Source organism: Fusarium falciforme, chromosome 4, assembly GCF_026873545.1.
Source record: "Fusarium falciforme chromosome 4, complete sequence".
In the NCBI taxonomy this organism is placed as follows: domain Eukaryota; kingdom Fungi; phylum Ascomycota; class Sordariomycetes; order Hypocreales; family Nectriaceae; genus Fusarium; species Fusarium falciforme.
This window is the reverse complement of record NC_070547.1, coordinates 1,366,071-1,392,556: the sequence shown is the minus strand read 5'-3', so window position 1 is coordinate 1,392,556 and position 26,486 is coordinate 1,366,071. Positions and strand designations below refer to the sequence as shown.

Here is a 26,486-nt window from a genome sequence, read left to right as displayed (position 1 = left end):
CAGAGGAAAAGCTTAACAACGGGCTGTTCTCAGATGGATCTGAGTTGATGGTCGTTTCCTCGTAAACAGATCCAACACTTCGATTACAACAAGGCACTGCTCGAAACATCCTTCCCCAACAGATACAGACACCTTTATAAAGGCAGGAACCTTGGAACTCCTTCTTACCTACTCTTTCTTGCACCCTTCGCCCACCGAGCCACCAAGACTTGGATCTTCACACAGAACTGAGGAACTATACATTCCATCACGTCTTTTACACAATCACCATCTATTCCTTGCCGCATTATATTCCGGGATATAGCTACCTACACCATGGCAAACAATACCGACTCCAATAACGACGAACCTCTCGCCAGCATCGTCTTCCCTGGCCCTTATGCTGCAACATTCTACTTCAACAATGATTTGGCTGAAGAGCCTGACTACTTCTTATCGAGTGACGGTGGCTACTTGACGGACGAGTCCGATATATCTGAAGAAGAAGAACTTCCCCCGGCGAGTTATATGTCGGAATTTCCGGCCGTGGAGGGCAACCCATGGCCCGCCTTGAGCCCCGCGAGCACCCCTAGCTTGACCTCGTCCATGCAGACACAGATATCCTCGGAGGATCATGAACAGTCCCCAAAAAATCAAACCGACATTTCTGAGCCTCGCTTTACTCACGTGGGATCCGCAAGTCCGGAAATAGAGGTGAACACTGACGGGTATGTCCCGTTGGCCGAACCATCGGAGGGCGTTGTCGACGACGGGACAAACCAGACTTTTGGGGCATCCGAAACCCAATCAACTACCGAAAAGCGTTCACTAGCACACTTTATCAATTTTGTTGACTGGAAAAACCCAGTAACTTTTGAAGATTTCGTCAAGCTCAGCCCGCAACACAGGTCCGAGATCAGGGCAATCCAGTGGGATTCGCAACTCTGGTTCAATACCATATTTGAGAGAGGCACTCCAAAGTACAATCAGGAGCTGGCAAAGTGGCGAGCCGCACGTCTCCGTCACATCACTGGCGTGCCGATGGATCAGGACCAGGCCGACGAGGTCGGTTATGTCATGTTCCGAGTATCTGAGATTGCAGCTGCGAGAGAGAGAGAAAGACGACGACGGGAGCGACAAGCGGTCGAGCCAAAGTAGGAGAGTGCTTCGATTGAATTTTGAATATGGAAGAGAGCATATGATTGTTTCAGTAGAGGGTTTACTTTTGGGCTGGAGGATAGGTTGTGTTGATTGAGTGTTTGACTACCTAATCGTGTACACCATGACGATGGAGGCAATAGGATTGCCTTTGCCTATGGATATGCGTTGGGTTGGAATGACTGAATTCTTGGACCAAGACTAGGATTACAGGGCAGAATTTGAGTTGTCATTGCTTCTCGGTCTTGTTGAAAAATGGTTGGATGTTGAACAAGACAATGTATCCGTGACGATGAATTCCGATTAGAAACCCATGTTCGCGACAAGTCGTGTGGATCTTGGTGACAGCACCATGGTGGAAGAACATCAAGAGAGAACATCCATGGAAGTCAACCGACGCGACATGGGCTGGAGACGGATGCCCAGTAGCTCATGAGTTGGGAATATTGTTCAAGACGCGCCGAGGCGCGTGACTAAGAAAGTCTGCATCACACAGCCTTGATGCCGTGTCGTGGCAAGGCCCACGAGCTTTGCTTAGAGGCAAGCAAACAGACAGTAGGCGGCAATCAGCCATCTACGAGTGAATTCTACGTTGGACATTGCCTCCAAACCAAGGTCATTGGCGAAAGGCATGTGCCGCATCAAAATTTCTCCCCCCCAACGCGCAGCCGAAGCCGCAAAACAGGGCAGAGGGTAAGTCAGCGACGTAATATTCTCTTTCCTCCAGTTTCCCCTCCGTTGCATCCATTGAAATGAAAGCCAGAGTGAATTTGAAGGATTTCAGTTTTCTAGTAGGTTGAAGAAGAAAGGAAAGAAAAGTTCAAAAGAGAGGTCGGTTCGTGGTGGTTTTGTTCTGTGCGGCGGGTGGGGTGCGGCGGAGCGCGGAGAATTGATATGCCGTGATTGCTTGGGGGTGGGTTTGCTGAGGAAGCGAAATGGGGGAGAGATCATGAAGTTGCATAGCATACATTCTAACAATGTCATGAACTTGATCTTTAACTAGAATTATTAATTTCATCATTTATGCTTCAAAATGGATAGTTTCACTGACTATTCCCCAAAATACCGCCATGAACGGACTGCCAGTGTTTCAATTGCAGCATGAAACCACCAAATGAATGGTTCCAACAGAGTCCAACAGCGACAGAACTTGGCTCTTCCAGGAAGGTACTTATCTATGCGCCAGCGGTGAGTCAAGGATCCAGGTTTCTTCTTGTGCTCTGCAGCACATCACGTCTCGTGTCGTGTGCCTGATGGACAGGAATGGCACATCGACATTCGTTGAAAGCACGCATGCCCCTCTCCAGAGCGGATCAAACCACGACAAACAGGGGCACTCCCATTCGCGCAGCGGCTCTGGAGATGGTGGATTTTCCATTGATGGTCCCTACCGGACCTCTTACGGGGCTTGTTCACAGTGGGCTCGTTAGGCTGCTCTGCCTCTGCCAACAGTCAGCTCACATCCATTAGGGGTTCCGTGATGCTCTTTGGCTCAGGTTGCATCTGAGTTGAGTCACACTCTGGGTTCACATTGCTTTTAGGAGGTTTCTCCGGACTGGGTTTCTTTCGTGTTTCTTTCACATTGTGTATGTCTCTTGGCCTGCCTATCTTGTGATACCTATCCAACTGTTTTCTTCCACCATCGACCTTTTCACCTCCTCGCGAATCTCTCCCATCCCTGTCACACCTGCTTTATCAAGTGACGCATTGTCACTCCCGACCCTGATCAATCCCTGATCGGCAAACATCCGACCCCTTGATCTTGCCTCCTTTCACGCACATCCGTCCATAGGTATTAAAACTGGAAGCTGCCGTCATTAGCTACCCCGCTACCCCGCCTCCAGTCAACTTTGATCAGCAAACAAACACCAACATCGACACCCAACAACTCCAAGAACAATAGACTTGGCGCTTTCATTAGCAACTGACGTCGCCGTTTAAAGCTTCGTACACGACTACAAGTTATCGATACTAGCACCCGACACTCTCTCATCCTTCACCTATATCATTCGAATTGCCTAAGATGGCTGGTGGTCCTGGAACGAGCTCTCGCGGTCGCGGAGGAAAGTTTCGAAAGCCCGCTCGAGGAGGTGAGTTTGTTTGGCCTTTCCTCCTTCACTGTCTACTTCTCTTGACCTAGCGAATCTAACCACGATCCAGGTGGCAAGAAATTTTCGCGAGACATTCGTCCCGTTGACGCCGATGGCAACGAGATCAGCATGTGGAGCGTTGACGCCAAACGCAAGGACGACGATGACGACGACGACGACGACAGCGAAGATGACGAGACCACCGAAGACGAGACTACCGAAGAAGAGGATAGCGACGATGACGACGACGCTCCTGGTCCTTCTGCGGCACCAGCCCAGGAACTATCACGCGAAGACCGCAAGGCTGAGAAAAAGGCCCGCAAAGAGGCAGCCATAGCCAAGCAGAGAGCTAAGACTGTCGAGGTTGGCGACATGCCTTCGAGCGACGACGATGACGACGACGACAGCGAAGAGGATAGTGAGGACGATGACGATATGCCCGCCAACCCCAATCACTCTAAGAAGGCTCGCAACCAGACCAAGGCGGGTGTCGAAGAGATCACAGAGGGGGTCAGTAACATGGCTGCCCCGAGTCGACGTGAGCGCGAGGCTCTGGAGGCGGCTGCCGCAAAGGAGAGACATATGCGCCTGACAGCTCAGGGCAAGACAGACGAGGCCAAGGCTGATCTGGCCCGTCTCAAGGCCATTCGCGAGCAGCGCGCTCTCGATGCTGCCCGAAGACAGGTGAGTCTTTTAATCCCGCCATTTTGGCCTCATCAGCCTACCTACGATTCATTACTAACTTGGTGATAGGCTGAGCGTGAAGAGAAGGAAGCACTGGAAAAGGCCAAGAAGGCCGAGTTCGAGGCCAAGGAAGCTCGTCGGAAGGAAACGGCCGCCAAGAAGGGAAAGAAGAAATGAAGCACGGCCTGAAAGCTGCGATGGCGATGATGCGTGACTGAAGAAGGCCTTTTGGTTGGTTATCAGCTGGTTCCCGTTTGGCATTGCGTTGCATTGGATTGCGGCATTCATGGCATTGATGCATGGGTTGCCGATGCTACATGGTGATCGGCTCGCTTTTCTAAAAGCGTATAGCGACATGAAATGATGACTATCTTTTTTCTCGCATGATTTTGGTTGCTGAAAGGTGACATATGAGACTAATTATAAGATGATGGAAGTTGGCGAATGCTTGGCACAAATACCAGAGTTGGAAGAGTTGACGTTGTTACTCTTCTCCCTTAACGCCAATATGGAAAGGTTTGCAGATAACCACTAACAAGCGTCTATCTTGATTTTGGGGAGAGGTCTTAGACTGGTTCAATAGAGCCATCATAGTCAATGTTCCAGTCTTGGTGGTGCTCTGATATGTCCACTCAGGGTGAGATGCATAGAGGCGGCACGAATTGGTAGCAAGGGCATAAAGATGCTTGTAGTCTTTAATACCCATAGCAAATATTATTATAATATTATTATTCCGGCTAGGTATTAAGACATTATTGATGTATTTCCGTCTTAACATATACTCATTTCAATGTCGTTAATGTTGGCGATTGGTTTAAGCGCTTGGGATGGATGACTTGACAGTTGGATGTCAGCGGTTGCTATGGAAGAGATCCTCATACCTAGGTATACCGGAAAGAACAGTAGTCATCGGCCCTCGCCATCTTCCATGATTGTAACCATCATAGATCTTCTGCTCAAGACCCCTGAAGGCTATCCCCGTCTGTGTCGAGGCGGAGGCGGCAGTAAGCTAAAGTACAGGGGTGGAGTAGGCGGCTGTGGTTCCCCACAAAGCCCGTTTGGACCAAAGCGGAAGGGACTGGACAGAGAAAAAAAAATCACTACAGTCCCCAAAAAAATCGACGTCGGCCAAATCGCCTTCCGAGCTTTCTCTCCAACCTCACGAACCACCACGACGAGCATCGCAGGGACCCAACCAGGATACCCTCACCGCTCTATCGTCTCCTCCAAAAATACAGTCGACATAGCGGATACACGTCCTCACCATGGCCGAATCTTCGCTGCAGGTCCGTCCTCACAGTTGCCCTCGTGCCCCGCCTGTCGCCAGCCAAACATGAAGGCACGGCAAGCATGGCAATAGGAAGCCGTGAAGCTGACCCAAGCTCTATAGGATCGCCTGCGCGACCATGCAAAGGCCTTTGATGGCCTCTTGAGTCTTATCCCGGCCAAGATGTACTATGGCGAAGACACAAGTGTACGTTTCTGACTTCGGAACCAACCTCTCCCCGCCCCCAGACTAGAGAAAACCACACCACCTGTCATCCACTGCGCAGCCTGCGGACGAGGCTAATTCATCTCCTCTAGAACCAATGGAGCAAGAAGAAGCAGACAAAGCAAGAGGCCGCCGCCGCTCGTCGCGGAAAGCTGGACCCTGACAGCGAGCTTAACAGAAACGCTAAGGAAGTTATGGATGAGCGCGCAAAGAACAAGCGCAAGCTACGCGAGATGCAACAAGAAGACGATGGCGATGACGAAGGTGAGTGGGAGGACTACGATCCCGTCCCCGGCGTCGACAGCGAGAAGCCCGGCGAGGGCCTCAAGACAAAGACCGAAGGCAACAAGAAGCAGAAGCTCGACGACGACGACGACGACGTAGATGCCAAGACCGCTCCCGAGGCGACATCCTCCAAGCTTTCAAGAAAAGAGGAAAAGAAGGCTGCCAAGAAGGAAAAGAAGAAGGAGAAGAAGGCTGAGAAGAAGTCCAAGAAGTCAGAAGCCACCGACGCAGACAATGAGGCGCCCGCCCCTACGCCCAAATCACAGAAGCAAGCCAAGAAGCAAGCGAAGAGTCCTGCCGCCAAGGCCCAGAAACAAAAGGAGGTGGACGAGACATCAGTTCAAGGTGACGGTGAGGTTGAGCCCATGGATATCTCGGGGCTGGAAAAAGACGACGAGGCTACCGACAACTCCATGCCCGAATCTGAGCCACACTCTCCCACTTTTGACTCCTCGACAACTGCCCCCGGGGCTCCTGCTGAGCCTGTCAGCGCAACCACATCCGTCTCATCCACCATCCCTCCCTCCGAGAAGCCCAAGCACATCAAGATCCCCGCCGACACCGAGGCCCTCCGCGCACGGCTAGCGGCCAAAATTGAGGCCCTTCGCGCCGCCCGAAAAGCTGACGGCCCTGACGGCAAGCCCATCCGCACACGCCAGGAACTCATCGAGTCGCGGCGGAGGAAGCAGGAGCTTCGCAAGGCCCATAAGCAGGAGCTGCGCAAGCAGGCTAGGCTGGAGGAACAGCGGAAGCGCGAGGAGGCTCTGGCGTCCAGCTCCCCCGGTGTCCGAAGCCCTGCTGTTGAGCTCGACGAGAACTCCAGCAACTTTACCTTTGGCCGCGTGGCCTTTGGCGATGGCGCCAAGCTCTCGCACGACCTCAGCTACGTCCTCAACCAGGGCAAGAAGAAGGGCCCTTCAGATGCCAAGACGGCCCTTATCAAGGTGCAGAACCAGAAGAAGCGCCTTCAGGAGCTTGACCCCGAGAAGCGTGCCGACATTGAGGAGAAGGATGCTTGGCTGACGGCCCGCCGCCGTGCCGAGGGCGAGAAGATCCGCGACGATGAGGCGCTTCTGAAGCGCGCTGTCAAGCGCAAGGAGACGGCCAAGAAGAAGAGTGAGAAGGCCTGGCGCGAGCGGTCTGACGGTGTCAAGCTTGCGCAGAAGGAGCGCCAGCGCAAGCGAGAGGACAACCTGCGTAAACGTCGTGACGACAAGCTTCTTGGAAAGGCTGGCAAGAAGAAGAAGAAGCCTGCTGTCGGAGCCAAGAAGAAGGGTCGTCCTGGATTTGAGGGAAGCCTGGGCGTCGGTGGACGAAAGAAGTGAAGCTCAGGGATGACAAGTCAAAACATAATGCCAACGAGAAGGACGAAAGGGGTTGAAGAAAAGCAAGATTGATTATGCTTTGTTTATTCTCAAGACACGGCGCTGGAGGAGTCCCGGTCGGCAAAAAGCAAAAAAGGGGACGGATTGATGCATCAAAGGAGCGGCGCGCAGAGATTCATCTTTGTAAGGCAAGGCCTTGCATATAGCACATAGTGGACGTTTTCCCCTTTGATCAACATGAATGAGAGAGCGTGCCTTGAACGCGCCGTTTAATGCAGAATGAATCTTTGCCTTGGTGTGCAAACTCCCTCTTCTCAAGATCCCATCCATCCATCATCCCATGTTCTCATATCTCTCGCTCACACCCCGTCTCGAAACATCACAATCACCACTGAAAAGAAAGACACCACAGAATCCACTCTTTCAGACAAAAGACGCCCGTGTTCCATGAGAGAGAGAGCATATCTGCCCCCTTTTGTTTTTCTTCTCATTACAACAGTTTACCAGCGGAAACCCCCTCCTCCCTCCCTCCTCCTCCCACCACCCCCCAAAAAAAATCAACGGCAAACAACACGGCTTTGGCTTTAGTACGCTTCACGTATCGTATCAACCTATGGGCTCCCCTTCCTTTGCCTTCCTGAAACACACATACATACACAAACACTGTCATTTCCGTCCCTCTTCTTTTTGTTTCCCAAAAACAACGGAAGAATAGATGAGTCTCGACCAAGATAAAAAAAAAAAAGAAGAACAAAAAAAGACATTAAAAAAAAAGGGCATGGGGGCCGGGAGTATGCGGGCCACCACCAACACCACCAGTAAAACATCCATGACAGGCCCTTCAGCAATGAATGGCAGAGCAGTTGAGCCGAGTCCTCGGCGTGCCCTGGTCAAGAGAAAGCTGCGCCCTGGTCCCGTTGCGCCAAAGTCAAGACCCCGGAATTTCCTTCGATTGCTCCATATGGTAGGTGATGTAGGTTCGTGGGTCCTCGCCATACTCCCCCTGACAGGAGTGGCGAGGCTGTTGTCGTCAATTCGTGAGAACGATAGAGGCGGGTGAGGTCGGCGGAACGGAGGCCTCGAGAGAAAGGGTTTGGCTTGGCCTGAGCGCAAATCGGAAGTTGGTTGGGTGTTACCAAGGCGTGATGCTCAATGATGGCGACACGCATGTGGCCTAGATGAGCACGTCTATAGGAGGGAATCGAGTCGGGTGAAGACGCTCAAACAGGCCGCAACAACCTCGAGTTGAAGCTCCTTGTCCTTGCCGCTGTTGACCTCCTGTGACAGTGTTAGCTCTGCGGTGCGTGCGAGTCAAGAATAACCTACATCTGCAATCGCCTGGGGTAGGTTGGCTCCAATGCCATTCTGTACAGCCTTCTTGCCAAACGGCCACTGGCTGTAGTCAGCAAGCAGATCATCTGTCTGCGCAAAGGCCCTCTCGCGGGCCTCGTGGCCAAGGGTTGACAAGGCGTTCTCGAGGACGTTAGCGGCGTAGGCGGCGCAAACCATGGCGATGCTGCGTGTGTAACGGAACTCGAGCGACTCGGGGAGGAACTGGCTACCGTTGAGGACGACGGTTCGTTGGGTGAGGATGTTGCGGACGCGGCGACGGATCTCCTCCTTGGCGCCACCATCGGCAACGGGGTGGGTGGCCATGTCAAAGAGCAGGAAGTTGCGCTTCTCGGTGCGAAGGATTCCCTTGTCGACGAGGCCCTTGGCAAGGCGCTCTCGGACCTGCTTGAGCTGGTATCCGATCTTCATCAGGTTCCATGTCTCGCCTGCATGGCAAAGAAAGGGGTCGTTAGCGAGGAGAATTCGAGACTCGTCAGCCAGGGCAGGGCTATTTACCGCTCATCAGGTCAATCCAGGTTGCGACGCTCATCTTTTCGCTCTGCTTCATCATCTTGAGGGCTTCGTCGAGGAGGACCTCGCCGGTGAGGGTGTCATCTATGACTTCAATGTTGCGGTCTGCGAGAGGGAATCGTCGCCTGGAAGCATCCTTCTCCATTGCGATGCGACCACGGAAGGCGAGCTCGATGACGATGCATCCTCGGAGGGCGTAGGAAATGTTGTCGTTCCAGAAAGAGAGGTAGCCCTAAAGAATTGTGGTCAGGGTTTTGTTTCCGAGGCAAAACAGGACAGCTGCCCTGAAGCATTTTTGGTGCATGTGCCTACCTGCTTATCCTTGAGACCAAGCAGCAGAACCTCCTCCATAAGGGTGAGCTTGGGCTGCTTGCTTCGCTCAGCGCTCTCGCTAATATCTCGAGGGTCGAATGCGATCTTGTGGCCATTCTCGGTGTTCTCGTAGCTCGTCTCGGGGCCGCTGTCCCTGGTGTTGGGGGTGCTCGTTCTGGGGCCAGAACCGTTGCTGGCGTCTCCCTCAGCTGAGGGACCTGCGCCGCCCGCACCACGGCGTCGCGTCAATCCCGATGACATGTCGAAGAGGATGGATGGATGGGGTATTTGACAGTGGGAGGAAGAGGAACCGAGCCGAGTCGAGTCGGAGCGAGCGAGGCTATTCGGGAGAAGTGGTTTGTCGAGGCGACGTTGAAGGGGCAATCTGATGGCCGGGAACTTGATTGACTGGCCTGGGCTGGGCTGAATGGGGTGGGTTGGCGCGCCCAAGAATTAGGGGTTTTGGACTGGGTCTGTCTGTTAGCTCTGGAAGCCACCCAGCCAGTGACAGTTAAGCAGGTAGACAAAGGGGGCCCTAGCACAGCACGAAACGGCAAGCCGAGGGCAGAGGAGGAAGCTGTTTTGGCCTGTCTCGTCTTGTTTGAATGCTCCTTGCCTTGCCAATGTCAATGTCGCGGCGAGAAAAATACTGACTGACCTGGCTTCTTGGGGGACGCTAGAGCAGGGGTTGGTTGGTTGATTGTCGCTTCTCAGCCGACGATGATCCGTAGTAACGGGACAAGCTTCAACGGCTTCTAACGGGTTGGGCGAGTGCTAGTAAGAGGAAGAACAGCAGGCTTGGCGGTGGTGAGCAAAAAAAGAGTACAGAGTGCACCTCGGTCTAGAAGCTGAAGCCTGATGAGATGGTGTATTTGCTCAAGGCAGAGCCAAGGTACATACACGCTGGCGGCCGGCGAGGGGGATTTTCCGCATCAGCGCAGGGCGTGATAGGACGCCTGCCTGTGAGTGACATCTTGAAGGAAGGGAGCAGGAACGAGGCCGAGGATAATGCAGGGAAGGAGACGAGGGAATACGAGATATTGAGTCTTTTTTGAGCCGTCTATCAACTTTAAACACGAATGCCCTCATTTACACGATTTTTTACACCATTCCCAAGGCATCTCACAAGGCCAAGAGCTTGAATCTTAAGTCGCGTGAAGGGATCTAGACTGTGACAGCTCGCACACGACTCTACCTGTAACATCCAGGAACAGCAATCGCCGAGTCCAGACCAGGCTGCGGATAGATTGATTGACCTTGCGCAGGATTCTCCTCTCAGAGGGAGGGCACAGTCAGCATTCCCCCTCTGCGTAAATAGTCGGCTCCCCACCTACAGCTCCAAGCCTCCCTTTATCTCAGCCTCATTCCCCAATACATCCTGCCAGCTTGGCTCTCCGGAGCTCTCTCATGTTCCCCTCTAAACGCAAGCTGTTTCACCGCCCTACGTGCACGGTACGTACCTCAGCACGTAGCATGGCCCCATCAGGAAAGGACTGGAGCCAGGATTCTCCGCACGTGCCACCCACTCGCCGCAATGCGCTAATCTGAGCTCTTAGAAAGCCACGAAGCCAAGAAACACCACCACACACAATTTCAACTTCATCTCATCAAATTCACCTCAAGCCATCCATTGACCTCACTGAGATGGTGACCAGGACATGTTCAGCATGCTTCAAATGCCCTAATTTCTAATCCCTAGGTATAATACGGTGCTCACTACTAGAAAACCTCCTCCAATGTCCACCCTGTCGACCGATATTCTCTACAAACCTTGATTCAACGATTCGAGGCCCTAAACCAATTCGCGAGCCACATCCGCCGTTACTACATCGAATTATCCTTCCATCGACATGACGGAGTAATTCCAAGGGTGTAAATGGAACTCTTGGCTCCCGTCATTGCCCCTGATCGCGCTTAGCCCTGCCTCCTGAAGTCAGGGGTGCCTGGGCAGATTGGGTTATTTGGATATCAAGTTGTGGCATGACACACCACATCGGAATCATGTCAAGTGACCATGTCTCCTCGCGCTCATGATGATCCTATCAAGCCTATCAGACATATTAACTGGTTGGAATTACTCGGAAAAGGTCGGCGTGCCTCCTGGTATGGTCATTGACTTGAGATCCTGTCGTCTGTCCATTTTAAATGGCCGATCAAGGACAGTACGTTGTCGAGTTTGGCCTGGACTGACACCCCTTCCCCTTTGGGCAGCTTTCGCTTCGAGTACGGGTCATCCGCTGTGGCGCCTTGGGCATAGGCGGTGATGCCGCCCGTGTGTTGGTCGACAGGGTGCGCAACTGTCAGCCAGCTGCCCGCCAGCCAACCCCGCTCCAACGCAGCTACCTTTATCATTCAAAACCCCGGAGCATCTGACAACAGCGGACAGGTCGGTCGGTAACTGGCCTAGCAGTAGAGCTTGTGGTTTGGAACCAGCTACCCGACGGGGTAGGCTGCCCAAGTCATGAGTTCGAACCTAGGTCGGAGCCGGGCGCCGTTCTCATAAACACCGCCAGCCCCTGGACTGAGCCGGCTAAGGACCACCGGGGACGCCCGCCTTAGACGGACAGCTTTCGAGGCTGGACTCCGGTGAAAACAAATACTTCGCGAAAGCAAGGGCGCGCTGTAGTCTCGACGCTGAGTGAGAGCGGGAGCAGGGCGAATAATTTCTTTTTTGGTGTTTTCATCAAACCTGATATTCGCATTTTGTTTCCCTTCTCCTTTTTGTATTTACCAGCTTTGCGCCTGTCTCCTTTTCGGCTGCTTTTCGATATCCATGCCGCCCTGTTTTGGCGATATTCTCTACATAGTTGGATAGTGTATAATACAATGCGACTCCGCCTGCCACCCTCGCTCAAGATGGAATTGGTCCAACGCTCTTCTTCCAAAGCTCATCAAAGTTAATGTTCTGGGCCTCAAACAGCTCCCGGATTCTCTTGGCCGCAGCCTCCTGCTTCTCAGGTCCAAAGCCGCCAGGCTGCGTCGCCTCGTATTGCACAATCTCAATCCAGCGATAGAACAAATCCTCCTTCCCAAGCTCCACAAGCGCATCCCTAAAGGCGAAGACCTGGCGGCGTCGCTCGTCCTCGCTCGAGGCAGCGGGACCTCGCGGATCGTAGGACATCCAGCCAAAGTCGGGGTGGTGCACCAGAACAACGCTCTTGAAGGCATCCAGGGCGATTTCCTTCTTGTCGACCATACGGTGAGCCAGGATCATGCGCGCCCAGTCGAGGTCCCACTGGCCGTTCATGAGGAGGTAGCCAGTCTTTTGCTCCTGGAGCATGGGAGATGTCGCCTGTTGGATGTAGGCAAAGAGGATCTTCTGAGAATCCTCATCGGCGAAGAGATCCTTGATGACCTGGTCCCATTCCCTGCTGCGGCGCACGTAGATCTCCTTTGCGCGGAAGCCCACCTGCCATCTCCACTGGCAAGGATTTCCACGAACCTGTCCGGCGACGAACTCGACGGGCCAGGGCCAGACGAAAATAAGGAGGATAAAGTCGACCATCATGGTAAAGGCGCGTCTACCAATCTCCCAAGAAATCTCGGACCATGTCGAGTCAGCCGTATTCAAGGTCGTCTCATTGTCATGACCAAGGCCCGTCATGATGAGCTTCCAGTACCAGGGGACGATCCAGTACATGCGCAGGACAAAGAGCAAGACGACGACGATGTTCATGCCGACAGGAACCATAAAGATCTTGCGCTTCAGGTCGGCGGGCTTGGAGTCGACGTGGGTGATGTAGACATGCTTCTCCGAGAGGGAGCTGATGAAGGGCTCCAGGACTTCCGGGGGCCTCTTGAAAGGAGAAGGGGGTGCGCCATCCTTTGGCGAGGAATTGGCGGGTTTTGACTTGGCCGCTCTCTTATTCGGAGCCATATTGGATGGTCTTTGGCTCTGGACTGAGCGTTGGAGGTTGGAGTTGTTTGGAGTTAAAGAGAGTGTGGGTGTTAAAGAGTTGTGAGATGTGTTGTCTAGAGATGAGCGATGGTGGTCCACAAAAATGTCAGGACAGACCTTGTCATGTCCAACAGGTGTCTCTTGCCCATGCGCGCATCAATTGAGCCGGGCCAAGTTTCAAAAACTGCATACCACATATATGAACCTGTATAGCTCAAAAACATTTAATTTTGTAATTTTACCTCTTGTTTTGACCAATTCATTACCATCCATCGAAATCACCTGCTCGCTATTGGTGTCGTGGATGTGGCGGACAATCCCAACGCCGACGCCGCTGGGTGTGGCTGAAAAAAAGCCGGGTCTGCTTCTGCCGAGCCGATGATGAATGGCACTCGAGCTCGAGATCTGAGCACTACCCACCATCACGCCAAATGTCGAGACAGACTTGCCCCCAGTCTGTCAATCCCTTATCGTGGCAATGTTAAGAGCCCGTGCCTTGCAGGTGAATACATTGGATGGTCTCTCAATTGCCAATTGTCTAATTCAGTTCTAGGGACGCGGTAATTCCTTCGTTTGCGCCTACTGCCGTCTCAAGCTTTCGCCGAGGGAAGCACAGCTTAGAGATCGCCATGTATCAACTTCTATAATACCAGCCGGGGCACCGGGGCTATTACCATGCCATTCTACGCAGTCTCTGGGCGTGCGAGCCCTCTCAACGAGCTCCCCGCTTCATCGGCCGGACGATAAAGGATCCCCTCCCAAGCCGGGAGCCTTCCCGGGCAGTGGTTTTCCTGGAGGATTCGGGGCTGGGGTAGGGTCTTTTGGCTCTTTTGGAGTCGCCAAATCAACACCAGACACTGCCAAACCCACCTCGCTTCTCCCCCATGAGCTCGAGGCTCGTAGCAAGATGGGACTCACCCCCAAGAAGCCGGCTCCCGTCGCAAAGATCCCTGATCCTCCCCAGACAGCCTTGGCAAGCCAGGAGCATGACAGCAAGAAGAAGAAGAAGAAGAACAAGAAGCAGAAGCGCCAAAACAAAGCTGAAGACAGGGCAGAGAATAGGGCTGCCCTTTCGTCGGCTCTTGCAGAGGCTTTCAAGACGGACCGTACCCCCGCTCCAGTGGCGACGCCCAAGGCTTGGTCCAGCAACGAGCCTGAAAAACCAGCTGCTCCAGCTACGCCTGCAGCCCCTGCCTGGGGGGCTTTCAGCTCTCGCAAGATTGACACGCGATTACCAACTCGCGAGCCACAGTCACAGGCCAAGCCAGTAGAGAAGCAACTGCCAAAGGCACCTGTAACGCCTGAGAGGCCCACCGGGGAGGCCGCTTGGGGGGAGATGAAGCGTGCCGCGCGAACGACAAGCGACAGCACTGAGGAGAAAGGAGGCGATTTCTGGGACGCACTCGAGACTAGAGTCAGCGGCTTCCGTGGCAAGCCCAGCACTGCCTCTAAATCTAGCAGCCAGCAGGCTTCGCCTGATGCAGTCCAGGATTTCTGGTCCCAGGATCTTCAAACGCCGCAGGAGCAGCAACCGAGGCGCAAGTCCCGTTTCGAGGTCGAGGATGAGGTTGATGATCGACGAGGCAAGAAGGGCAAGCGTCCTAAGAATGTGCGACAGCAGCAGGATGATGACGATGACTGGGACGAGGATTCCATTCGCCGATGGGAGTTGAGGCAGCGAAAGAAGGCTGAAAAGGACGCCAAGAAGCGTCTCGAGGAAGAAGCCAATAATGCGCCAGTGCCCATCTTCCTCCCCGAGTACATCAGCGTGGCCAACCTAGCCCAGGCACTCCAGATTCGAAATGCAGATTTTCTGCATGACCTCGAGACCATGGGCTTTGAGGAGCTCACCAACGACACCATCATGACTGGTGACACGGCAGCTCTCGTTGCGCAGGAGTATGGATTTGATCCCACCGTCGACACTGGTTCTCAGCGAGATCTACGGCCTCGGCCTGCGGCAGAGGACCCATCCTCGTTACCTAGTCGTCCTCCTGTGGTCACCATCATGGGCCACGTCGATCACGGAAAGACAACTCTCCTTGACTGGTTACGCAAGTCGTCAATTGCTGCTCAGGAACATGGTGGCATCACACAGCACATTGGTGCCTTTGTGGTTCAGATGTCCTCTGGAAAGCAAATCACATTCCTCGACACTCCAGGTCACGCAGCTTTCTTGTCCATGCGTCAACGAGGTGCCAATGTCACCGATATCGTTGTGTTGGTTGTAGCCGCTGACGATAGTGTCATGCCTCAGACGATCGAGGCCCTGAAGCACGCTACAGCTGCCAAGGTACCCATCATTGTCGCCATCAACAAGATCGACAAGGAGGACGCCCGGGTCGAACAGGTCAAGCTCGATCTCTCCCGCAATGGAGTCGAGCTTGAGGAGTTTGGAGGCGATGTTCAGGTCGTCCCAGTCAGTGGCAAGACCGGTAAGGGTATGGAAGATCTTGAGGAGAACATTGTCACACTGTCCGAAATCCTCGACGTTCGCGCAGAGACCGACGGTATGGCTGAGGGTTGGATCCTCGAGTCCAGCGTCAAGCAGACTGGCAAGGTCGCTTCGGTGCTCGTCAAGCGAGGAACATTGCGTCTTGGTGACTACATTGTAGCCGGTAAGACGTGGGCCAAGGTTCGTGGCCTTCGCAACGAAGCTGGTGTTGAGATACCTGAGGCACCGCCCGGAACCCCTGTCCAGGTCCTCGGCTGGCGTGATCTTCCTGAGGCTGGTGAACAGGTCATTCAGGCTCCTGATGAGGGCAAGGCCAAGACGGCGGTCGAATATCGCCAGGAGATGGCCGAGAGAGAGGAGAGCTCCCAGCAGCTCGCTGAGCAGGAGCATCGCCAGCGCGAGAAGGCCGCTGCGGAGGAGGCAGCCGCTGCAGCAGAGGCCGAGGGCATCGAGGCGGAACCTAGCGAGTCAGAGCCTGGCATCATATTCCAGAACTTCATCGTCAAGGCCGACGTGGCCGGCTCAGTGGAGGCGGTATGCGGCACCGTTCAGGAGCTGGGCAGCAACGAAGTCCAGTCCAAGATCCTACGATCCTCTGTCGGCCTCATCTCCGAGTACGACGTCGACCACGCGGCCGCGTCCAAGAGTATCATTATCAACTTCAACAACACCATCCTCCCCCACATCCGCCACCGCGCAGACGAGGCGGGCGTGCGCATCATCGACCACAGCGTCATCTACCACGTGGTGGACGACGTCAAGGCCGCCCTCTCGGACCTCCTGCCCTACAAGATCTCGCACAAGGTCCTGGGCGAGGCCGACGTGCTGCAGCTGTTTACCATCAACATCAAGAAGCGTGTGCAGAAGACCATTGCCGGCTGCAAGATTCGCAACGGATCCATCAAGCGTACCTCGATGGTCAAGGTGATCCGAGCCGGCGAGGTCGTTTATGAAGGTCAGTCTTTGCCCCTATTGAACCCCTTTCCTCTCGTCTTGCCTTTTAGGAAGTTCCAACTTGGAGTATCTGTTCCTGTGCTAACTCATTTCTAGGCAAAATCGACACGCTCAAGCACGTCAAGAAGGACGTCATGGAAATGGGCAAGGGCACCGAGTGCGGTATCGGCTTCGAAGACTTCCAGGACCTCGAGATCGACGACCAGATCCAGACATACGAGGTCCTCAAGGAGAAGCGCACATTGTAACAAGAGTGTAAAAAAGTGTAGTGTACGAAATCACAAAAGTAGAGAGACTCTTCCCTAGAGGAGGGGGCATGTATGACTAGTTAAATGAAGCATGGTCTGATGAAGGGAATTAGGGGGGTCATGTATGAAAAGGGGAGTATGGATGGATGGAGGCGATATATGTCACAATCTCAATATTTATGTAAAGATGTCGAGATTAATAGATCATGATTCATATTTCCAACTTTTATGCCTACATTTTCATGTTCTCGTAAATCACACTAAACATTGACTTCGTTTTGTGATCTCATCGAACCCATCTCAGCTCACCAACCCATCCCCTTTTTCTCTCACACCTCCCCATATCACCGTCTATACGGCGCCCCGACAGCATTCGAGGAAAAGGTCCTCGTAGTGACCGTGGCCTGTGAACGCTCCTTCTCCAGCTTCGCCAAGCCGATACGGTCCGTCACGGGAGTAGCCTCAATGATGTTGTCAAACTCGTCATCCTCATCCTCGTCGCTGTCGCCATTGTCCGAGTCTGGCTGCACATCCGTGGCAGGCTTGAACTGTTGCTGCTGTTGATGAGGGTTCGGGATGGTGGCGGGCTTCTTGTCGTCGTCTTGGTTGGGGTTTGTAAAGGTCTTTGAGGCGAGGACCTTGCGACGGATCTCGGCCATTGCGTCTTCGTCATCCGAGTCGTCGGATATTGCATAACGGTCCTTTTCTTCCTCCTCTTCCTCTTCTTGTGCGCTCGGCTTCTGTGGTTTCTCGCCCAGGTATATGCCATCTATGCTATCCTCGTCGTCCTTGTCGGAGCCTTCTTCATCATCATCATCCTCTTCCTCGTCGTCGTCGGAAGGATCCATGCGTCTTCGGTTAGTGTTTCCGGTGGCCCAAATATCATCGTTACCCTCTTCCCTGCTCTCGGTGTATTCCCTCTCCAGCTGCTCCATCCACTCCTCCTCAGTCTTCTTCACACTGGCCTCGTCGGTACATGCGGCATAGCGCTTGAGCAGGCTGGAGTTGATTTCGAGGAATGACGGTCCGTACGAAAAAGGCTCTAGAATCTGCTCCGCCCAGTCCGCGTGTCCACAGATATAAAAAGCTGCCGCGAGAGCCTCGACACAGTTCAACCGCCAGGGCTTGCCGTAGTTGACGGTGTTCGCAGCGACGAGATAAGGCAGCAAGCGCTCACACTTTCCTCCAACCTTGTTCCACTGAACCTCCTTCGTCCTCGCCCAAGAGCACTCGACAACTGCAGCGCCATATTGGTCCATGAGCTCGCGGTCGGCGGGGGAGACGACGTGCTTGCCGTTGGGGGTGATGATGACGCCGTTGTGGCGCTGGCCGAGGTGGAGGTCGCGCATCATGCCGAGCTTCATGAGCTTCTTTCCGGAGCAGCGCTTGGGGTCGCAGTGGCCGAGGTCCCAGCAGGCGGCCTTGAAGGCTGGACGTGACGAAGGACCATCTCCGTCATTGTTGCGGGGTGCTCGAGGGCGCGGGGGACCATGACCTCCCTTCTTTCCCTTGGGGTTGAAGTCTTTCTTGTGACGGACCATGATCGATGTTTTATGATTATGCTACTCGGGAGTTGATGGCGTGAGGTAGGTAGCCGTTGGGTGCTGATCCAAGGTGGGAATGGATGTCGTGACGATATTTATTTTATTTTTTACTTTTCCCCAAGATTCTTTCTGTATTGGGCTTCGGCCTCTAGAATCATGGCGGGGTTCAATGGAGGGGCAAATCTAATGGGCTGCAGCACGTCAGGGGTCCCTAGCACCCGACGGGAAGCTCTTTCAGCGCCAAGGTCCCCTGGAAGCCCGCTGTAATTGGTATCAATTGTCGGAACGGAACATTCAACGCACCGATGCCTTGCAGCCACTCTCCGCTCTCCACTCTACCTACGGCGGAAGCCACAGTGCCACGTTCTCAGCACATCATGTCCATCCACGGTCCAGGTCCACGTTGGGTGCCTCTTTAGCGCAAGCTGTCAGTCTCTCAATAACCCCCTTGTTTGTTGGCTTCAAGCCGGGTCGACTCGAGTCCTGCAACCACGTCGACAGCTACAGGCTCCAGCTACGGTCATAGGGTTAGCAGCTTCAACCTGTTCATTCCCTTGTTACCACTCCTTCAACTTCAGGCTTCCATTTCAACAGCCTGATCCACATCCCATCGGCCTCGAGCTCTATACCCTGCCTTCCTCCCCCCCGCCGGCTTCCATCCGCCTGACGACCAGCTCACTCTCGTATTCGAATTGTGTCGTACCGTCTGGCCAGCGCGCGCAATCCGATCCGCCTGCTCGAATAGCTTCCGCATACATATCGCCTCTTCAACGCCAGCTATATACCATGGAAGCCGCCTCTGCTCGCGCCGGAGCTCGCGACCGCTGGGGGGAATATGCTGGTTCCGGCCGCACCCCCTCACAGCTGCAGCGCTTTATACAGGCGGCCTGCAGTCCCGAGAACTACGAGCCCAATCTCGCCCTCAACCTCGAGATCTCGGACCTCATCAACTCCAAAAAGGGCAGCGCTCCTCGTGAGGCCGCCACTGCCATTGTTGGATACATCAACAACCGCAACCCCAACGTTGCCCTGCTGGCCCTCGGCTTGCTCGATATCTGCGTCAAGAACTGCGGATACCCCTTCCATCTGCAGATCGGCACTAAAGAATTTCTCAATGAGCTTGTCAGGAGGTTTCCGGAACGGCCCCCGATTCGGCCGACCCGTGTGCAGGCCAAGATACTCGAGGCGATTGAAGAGTGGCGAGGAACGATATGCGAGACGAGTCGATACAAGGAGGATTTGGGCTTCATCAGGGACATGCACCGGTTGCTGAGTTATAAGGGTTATGTCTTTCCCGAAGTGCGGAGAGAAGATGCTGCTGTTCTTAACCCCAGTGATGTAAGTGACCAATCACCCAAATCAGCTATACCTCATGCTCACTCTGCCTATTAGAATTTAAAATCCGCCGAGGAGATGGAAGAAGAGGAGCGCGAAGCGCAATCGGCCAAGCTTCAAGAGCTCATTCGACGGGGAACCCCTGAGGATCTCCAAGAGGCCAACCGTCTCATGAAGATCATGGCTGGTTATGATACGCGATCCAAGACAGACTACCGCGCAAAGGCTGCCGAGGAGGTCGGCAAGATCCAGGCCAAGGCGCGGTTACTGGAGGAGCGGTTGGAGGCCTTCCAGGAGGGCGATAAGATGCAGGAGGGCGATGTCTTTAGCGAGTTGGCCGCTGCCCTTCAGAGCGCCCAACCCAAGATCCAGAAGATGTGTGAGGAAGAGTCGGATGACCACGAGGCTGTGGCCAAACTCTTGGAGATTAATGACAGCATACATCGGACGGTGGAGCGGTATAAGTTGATGAAGAAGGGCGACTTGGCGGGTGCGGCCAAGGTTGCTGCTGGCGCTCCTCCTCCCTCCACTTCAGGGGCTGCGGCAGCTTCATCGAGCGCGGCCAACGAACTATCGCTCATCGACTTTGACGGCGACGCGTCCAATGGCAATGGCGCCCAGTCGAGCAGCACCCCTGCACCAGCTTCTGGTGCTGCTGGTATCGAGAATGATCTCCTTGGACTGGATATTGGGGGAGATTCAGGCAGTTTTGGACAGGGCGGCGGCATCGCTCTCGGATTCGGTGCAAATCAGAGTAAGTCTTGGCTTCAAAGCAACGATAACCCACTACATCGGACTGCTAACCACCATCTCAGACATCCCCGGCCCTGCTCTGCTCTCTTCCCTTACCCAGGACAACTCGGCAAAGGGTCCTGTGTCAACACCAACTCCTCCCCCTTTCTCGCAATTCGCCTCCTTCTCACAGCCCGTGTCCCAGTCAGCTACACCACAGCCCTCTCTATTTCAGCAGTCTGCCCACGCGCCTCCGCCCCAGCCCGCCTCTGATCCTTTTGCTGCCCTCGGCGGCGGCCTCTCTAGCTCGCAGCGGGCTTCTCCCGCGCCGCCGCAGGCTCCAGCCGCTTCCAATGACGATGACGAATGGAGCTTCTCTTCGGCGCTGCCTCCTGAGCCTGCCAAGCCCAAGGAGCACCAGGCAACCGTCAGCAACACGAACCTCCGTATCGAGCTTCGTGCCACCCGGTCACCTGCCACCGCTAACGCCATCAATATCGTATTTGCCTTTTCCAACAACATAGCCCAACCCATCAGCGAGCTCCACTTTCAGCTTGCTGTGACCAAGGTATGTGTACTCCTATCGTCCCTCCAGAATACCAAGCTAACCCGATACTAGGGCTACGAGCTTCAACTTAAGCCTCAGACTGGGCGTGACCTCGCCCCCAAGCAGGCCCGGGGCATCACCCAAGAAGTCCAGGTCTGGCACGCGGGCAACCACGCCCAAAAGGTTACCTCGGCCAAGCTCCGATGGCGGGCCTCTTACAAGGTCGGCGATCAGCAGGCCAACGAGATGGGTGAGGTGTCCGAGTTTACTCTGGCATAGAAGAGCTTCTTTCTTGAGAGTTGAGCATATGGTTTGGAGACCTTGAGATGGTTGAAATAGCAGAAAGGGGTTGCAGAGAATAACAGGAGGAGTGATTGGTTTACTTTGGTGATGAAACGTAAGGGGATGAGCATAGGACAAAGAGAAAAAGCGACTTGGCGGATGCATGTGCTTGCAGAGAAGGCCCTTGCTGTCTCTTTTGTGTGTGCTCTGAGGCTATGTATCAGCGGTAATCTAGCCAAGATACTTGAAGAGGAGTTCAATTAGTACCAACTAGACCAGGTTGGTTGATTTATTCAAGCCATGACAAGAATTGGTTGCATAAACTCTATCAATATAGTTATCAAAGCGCACAAGAGGAGTATCTTCAACCTCGCTAACATGTTCACATAGAGTGCGTCACAACATGTCACGCAACGTGCTTCATTATCAACCGTCTGTCGTCTTGTCATCTTCACATTCATTCAACTCAACGCCTACTCTAAACACATCTGTCTAGCCCCTGGGAATAAGCCTCCTCGCTTGGGAGACTGTGTGGCTCACAGTGACGCCTCATCGCCGTTCGTCCTTCCAAAAGGAGCCCGAACCCCATTCCTTCTAAGATCCCCCCATCCTTTCTTCACTTCGTGCCTTTCTTGCCATGTTGCATCGATCCATCCACAACCCAGTGAACGCCGTGATTCCGAGACCTGGTAGGTTTCTCCCTTCATACATGTGAAATCCCACACGCGCCGATTCTCCAACAATTCAAAAACTCGAAAGAAAAGAAAAAGAGGGGGCCATGCCGGGCCAGCCATGCTTCGCAAAGCAGGAATATGAAAACAAAGAAAAGAAAAGAAGAGAAGGCGGAATCAAGTCTGAAGTGAGGTATCGAGGATGCCTGTACAGGGCAGCGAGCCAAGGCCAGGGCCCTTTCATTAAGGTCGCGCCTTGAAAGTGAGAAGCTATGCGGCTTCGTCGTTGCGTAATTCGTTTGGTGCCATATTCAATGCCCTCTAAGCGCCCAATTCGCTGACGGCAAATGAGGGAGTGGTCGGGTTGAGTGAGTAGCCGTGAGTCGGGGTCTTAGCCAGCTGCGCCATGCTCTCACGCTCGGCCTTTTCGCGTTCGCGCTGCGCCTTTTCCTGCTTGGTGATGCGAGGCTTTCGTGTCACTGAGCCTCCGCGAGATCCAGGGCCTCCTCCGCGGCCACTGCCAGCTCCGCCTCTAGTTGACGCTCCTCTACCGCCACCTCGGCTGCCTCGTCCACCACGTCCACGCTTAGGAGGACCTTCGTGACTGTGATTTGTTAGTAACTGGTCAACATTGGCTGCTTTTGGAAATACATACCCAGCTGCGGGCTTCTCAACCTCAGGCACCAGGGGTCCAGAGTAGACAAAGAATCCGTCACGGCTGGCCGCCGCCTGGGCCTCCCACAGAAGCTCCGAGTCATCCACAAAGTCGTCGTCAACGTCATACTGATCCTCCTTGAAGTTACGCTTCTTCTTAGGCTTGGCCTGGGCGTCGGGGCCGCTGGTGCCACCGTTGTCGGGGTTGCTAGCCTCGGCGTCGGAGAGATCAACGGACATTTCATCACCCGATTCGCGGCCAGATTCCGCCTTTTCCAGGGAGGCGGCTGCAGCGGCAATTCGAGCCTTGCGGTCCCGGTTGGCTGCCAGGCGAGGGTGGAGCGCGTCCCATCCGTATCGTTCCTCAGCCATGCGCATAAAGTTGACATAGCGATTTGTCTCTCCAGCCTGGATCGGGACGCTGAGGACAATAGTTGGGGCCTGGAGTTCTTCACCAGGCTTCGCTCGCCCAAAGTCAAGAATAGATCGACCCTCGCTTTCCTGCATGTCGTCGAGGTTATCGGTCTTGGGAGTTGAAACTCCGGTATGAGGTTTCTGCTTCGGAGATGACCGCTTGATAGGGCCGTTAGAGATGGTTGTAAAATTAGACTCTTTAATAACTGGGCGCTGGACAGGTGGTGGTGGTGGAGGCGGGTCCTTCTTGGCCTCCTGGGCAAGTGATCGTGATGATGGCGTAGGTGTAGAAATTGCCTGGGGTTCCTTTGAGGGGGATGATGGTTGTGAGGGCTCTTGTGCTTGGAAACGGGGCTGATTCGAAGCCGGTTGGAATGAGCTACGAGAATCACCGCCGCCGAGTAAGCTCGCAATGGTTGGGGAGCGATTTGGCATTTGAGAAGGAGCTCGAGGAGAACCAGAAGCAGAGCCGTAAGGGTTGTGAGAAACCATTGTCTCGCGAACGGGATCGTAATTTCCACGGATAGGATCGTAACTCTGGCCGCTGGTGCGAACAGGCATCGAGGTGGAATTGTTTGATTGGGGCTGTGGTTGGGACGACGGTCGCTCGGCCGGAGGATCCGAGTTCAAAATGCTTTGCATAGAACCAAAGTGCTCTCGTTTGGGAATCTTGGGCGAATAGCGCTGGTCGGTCTGGTGGGCGGAAGCCGGTTGCTGGTGATGTTGAGCGGGTGATGAGGCTGACACGTTTGAGACATCCGAAACACGTGGCTGACGGGAAGCAGAAGATGCAGCAGCAGCCAGGGACTTTGAATCGGCAGCAATCTCGTTGTCGGCATCGGCAGGCGCAATCTTGCGTTTGCGCTGCATTGGAGGTGCATTGGGATCGCGCGGCTTGCGAGGCTTACGAGCAGCCTTGGCGATTTCGTTGCCATCCGAGTTTCTAGGTTTCACAATGGTTCCCGGCTTGCGGCCGGGCTTCTTTCTGGGGACACCTGCAGCCGTCAATTGCACCCACTGATTGTCGACTAGAGCGTATCTCCTGGGAGGCCCGGTACCCGATTGAGGTGGCAGGGGAAGCGGGGGCCGGCCTTGTCCATGGCTCCGGCCGATGTGTTGATATTGTCCGTCGCTTGAAACAACAACGATCTCGTCATATTCTTGGGGTACGCGACTGTCCGAAGCTTGTCGCGATGGGGAGCCAGGCTCTGAGAGGGAGCCTGAGGGCGGCGATGACAGCTCGCCGGCTGACGAGTCGTATCGCGACATGGACGTGTCGGCAGCTGTCGCGGCCATGCCGAGGCAAGGATGGGAAACGAACGACGTTTAATAGTCCAGGGTCTTGAAATCGTCCGAAAGATGAATGCACCGCGTGCGAATGTTGAAAAGGGCTCCTGTAATCGTGGGGAGCAAAAAGAGAAGAAAAAATCGCTTATTACCCGTGGAGGAAATAAGAATCACGCATGCGCTGCAAAGAGGAAATCGAACAAGGCGTCGCGCGCAAACGGGCAAGGCTGTGATTCAAACCACCAAAGGTTGAATGAAAAGGCGGCGAATAGCGGTGGGCGTACGTGGTACGGTACACGCTAGGTCGCGCGGAGCTGCACCAAAAGATCTGGTACAGGTACAGGTACAGCGAATAGAATTGCTTCCAAGCTTGGGTGCGCGGGTCTCGCCAGAAACTGGTTGCAGGCGGGAAAAAAAAAAGCGTGACGGAGCGTAACGGAGCGAAACGGGCTGTGAGTGGCCAGAAGCGGCAGGCGGGTGCGGGCGGTGGAGCTGTCCGGATCTCTGAATAGCCTCACGACGTTTGAGTTGGGCCACAACCAAAACGGGCGATGCGGGTTGCGCGGGCGAAAAGGGGGCTCGGACGCGGGGGAGGAATCGATTCGAGGCGGGCGAGTGATGCTGCAGCACCGGGCGCAACAGATGCTGGTGATTCGGTGATAATTACGATAGGAAAAGGATGTCGAATTGATGAATTTGAGCAAATCCCATGTGTCGTCGTTGGGGGAAAATGGCGGGTGGTGGAGGATTGCGGGTTGAGAGAGGAAGAAGGAGAAGGAAAAAGGGAGGAGAAATGAGATGGGGATGGCTACCTTTTTTTTCGGGGCGACAACAACATTTCTTATTTTTCTGGCGGGAAGGAGAAAAACGGGGCAGGCCAGCAGCTTCTACAAGAGAGCTGCTAACTTTGAATGCTACGACTCCGGCACGACACGACGCACGAGGGGAAACGAGGGGGCGGACCAGCATCATCTGGCAACAAGGGAAATTCCATTATTAAACGCCGATTAGACCAACCGAGGGTGCCCTCATGAGACTAACAGTCAGTCAGTCTAGGCTGGGCGTGGACAACACCATAGGCCGGACGTCACGGGCTTGCCGCAGTCATTCGGGCCAAACCACCACAAGGGGGGGCGAGACCAGGCAGGAAATCACTTTGATACGGCTTCGGATGCGAGGGAATTCGTCACCAGAAGCCTCGAAACGGGGGGGAAGGTCGTAGGGGGGGCGTCAGCCAAGTAATTGGACGGGGCTCGTGGATGGGGTCAAGAGTCAATCAAGAGAGCAACAGGACACGACGGGCAGCCGGGCTAGGCGGGAAAAGGCGAGACGAGAGCCCAGAGCCAGAGGAAACCGAAAGACAAGACGCAAGGCAATGCTTTTGAACGGGACGGGACCTGATAGAGAAAACACTCGACGAGACAAGACGGCTTTGACGCACGGATAGAGGTACAAGAGGTACGAGCCGGTGCAGAGCCAAGCCCTCCCACCTCAGATTCCCAAGCGTCCATGTGCAACATCGGAGGGGGAGACCAGGGGGCCCAGGGGGACCAGCAGCCTTCTGCGAGCTGTGGGTGAACGCAGGTCAGCGGTCTAGCGTGGGGAAACACCAGGAATAAATCACCTCGCAAGTACCTCTTTGTATCCCGGGACGTGCTTCCACCTCCAAACTGTGGCAGCATGAGTGGGTACTTGTACCTTGCGCCTGTGACCCTTCTTTTTTCGTGTTCCCTCCGGGGTCAGCCTTCAATGAACCCACCCGCCGTGTCCATCATCCCTGGGAGGCGCGCGCCGGCCCCCTGCAGCGCCTTTTCGCTTGTGGGCTTGGGATGGAAGAGGTTGTGTGTGGGTGGACCGTCTCGTCCGGGAACCAAACGTTGAACCAAGCTTAGGCGCGCTACGTCGACAGGGATTTAACGCGGCTGCAGCCACTCAGCCACATGTTTGTTTTTTTCGGGAAGGTCATATGTGGCTGTGAGGTCCAGTTTTCCTGTCCAAACCGCTAATGCAAGGCGAGCTGGCAAACAGTGAGCTCAAAAGTACAGTTCTCTTTTGAATCTTGCGTTTGAAAATTCACGCTGCTAATTCCTCTCCGCATCTGTTGTGCGAGAATCACCTGTCCCTGCTGTCGCTCGCTGATTGACCACCCATGCAGGGGTCACAGCACCCAATCGGCACTTTTCGCATACGTATCAGGTGCCCCGTGCTTCCCTGACCAGAGAGATCTTATCTGTTGCGCGACCAAGGGGGGCTGTCGGATAAAAAGCAAAGCTCTGG

At 54.4% G+C, this 26,486-nt stretch overlaps 9 protein-coding genes across 9 annotated transcripts; 5 read left to right on the top strand and 4 right to left on the bottom strand.

Moving 5' to 3' along the window:
* Positions 1-315: 315 nt before the first annotated feature.
* NCS54_00517800 (Hypothetical protein) lies at positions 316-1,137 on the top strand (the record flags this gene model as incomplete). The annotated part of the gene is made up of 1 exon (XM_053150691.1): positions 316-1,137. One exon carries the CDS (start codon positions 316-318, stop codon positions 1,135-1,137), a length of 822 nt encoding a protein of 273 aa, XP_053006666.1.
* Positions 1,138-3,160: 2,023 nt separating this feature from the next.
* NCS54_00517700 (PP28 domain-containing protein) lies at positions 3,161-4,088 on the top strand (the record flags this gene model as incomplete). Its single annotated transcript, XM_053150690.1, has 3 exons — positions 3,161-3,227; positions 3,298-3,911; positions 3,981-4,088. 3 exons carry the CDS (start codon positions 3,161-3,163, stop codon positions 4,086-4,088), a joined length of 789 nt encoding a protein of 262 aa, XP_053006665.1.
* Positions 4,089-5,176: 1,088 nt separating this feature from the next.
* On the top strand, positions 5,177-7,013 carry NCS54_00517600 (Hypothetical protein; the record flags this gene model as incomplete). Its single annotated transcript, XM_053150689.1, has 3 exons — positions 5,177-5,197; positions 5,302-5,385; positions 5,496-7,013. The coding sequence occupies 3 exons, from the start codon at positions 5,177-5,179 to the stop codon at positions 7,011-7,013; spliced, it is 1,623 nt and encodes a 540-aa protein (XP_053006664.1).
* Positions 7,014-8,201: 1,188 nt separating this feature from the next.
* NCS54_00517500 (Hypothetical protein) lies at positions 8,202-9,449 on the bottom strand (the record flags this gene model as incomplete). The annotated part of the gene is made up of 4 exons (XM_053150688.1): positions 8,202-8,291; positions 8,340-8,791; positions 8,862-9,108; positions 9,189-9,449. 4 exons carry the CDS (start codon positions 9,447-9,449, stop codon positions 8,202-8,204), a joined length of 1,050 nt encoding a protein of 349 aa, XP_053006663.1.
* A 2,590-nt stretch (positions 9,450-12,039) lies between these two features.
* Positions 12,040-13,122, bottom strand: NCS54_00517400 (Hypothetical protein; the record flags this gene model as incomplete). The annotated part of the gene is made up of 1 exon (XM_053150687.1): positions 12,040-13,122. The coding sequence occupies exon 1, from the start codon at positions 13,063-13,065 to the stop codon at positions 12,040-12,042; it is 1,026 nt and encodes a 341-aa protein (XP_053006662.1). The 5' UTR covers positions 13,066-13,122.
* A 396-nt stretch (positions 13,123-13,518) lies between these two features.
* NCS54_00517300 (Tr-type G domain-containing protein) lies at positions 13,519-16,743 on the top strand (the record flags this gene model as incomplete). Its single annotated transcript, XM_053150686.1, has 3 exons — positions 13,519-13,588; positions 13,640-16,496; positions 16,592-16,743. Exons 1-3 carry the CDS (start codon positions 13,565-13,567, stop codon positions 16,741-16,743), a joined length of 3,033 nt encoding a protein of 1,010 aa, XP_053006661.1. The 5' UTR covers positions 13,519-13,564.
* A 344-nt stretch (positions 16,744-17,087) lies between these two features.
* Positions 17,088-18,284, bottom strand: NCS54_00517200 (18S rRNA aminocarboxypropyltransferase; the record flags this gene model as incomplete). The annotated part of the gene is made up of 1 exon (XM_053150685.1): positions 17,088-18,284. One exon carries the CDS (start codon positions 18,282-18,284, stop codon positions 17,088-17,090), a length of 1,197 nt encoding a protein of 398 aa, XP_053006660.1.
* A 399-nt stretch (positions 18,285-18,683) lies between these two features.
* NCS54_00517100 (Hypothetical protein) lies at positions 18,684-21,180 on the top strand (the record flags this gene model as incomplete). The annotated part of the gene is made up of 4 exons (XM_053150684.1): positions 18,684-19,625; positions 19,680-20,376; positions 20,438-20,922; positions 20,974-21,180. Exons 1-4 carry the CDS (start codon positions 19,074-19,076, stop codon positions 21,178-21,180), a joined length of 1,941 nt encoding a protein of 646 aa, XP_053006659.1. The 5' UTR covers positions 18,684-19,073.
* A 995-nt stretch (positions 21,181-22,175) lies between these two features.
* NCS54_00517000 (HUN domain-containing protein) lies at positions 22,176-24,218 on the bottom strand (the record flags this gene model as incomplete). Its single annotated transcript, XM_053150683.1, has 2 exons — positions 22,176-22,458; positions 22,510-24,218. 2 exons carry the CDS (start codon positions 24,216-24,218, stop codon positions 22,176-22,178), a joined length of 1,992 nt encoding a protein of 663 aa, XP_053006658.1.
* Between the last annotated feature and the right edge of the window lie 2,268 nt (positions 24,219-26,486).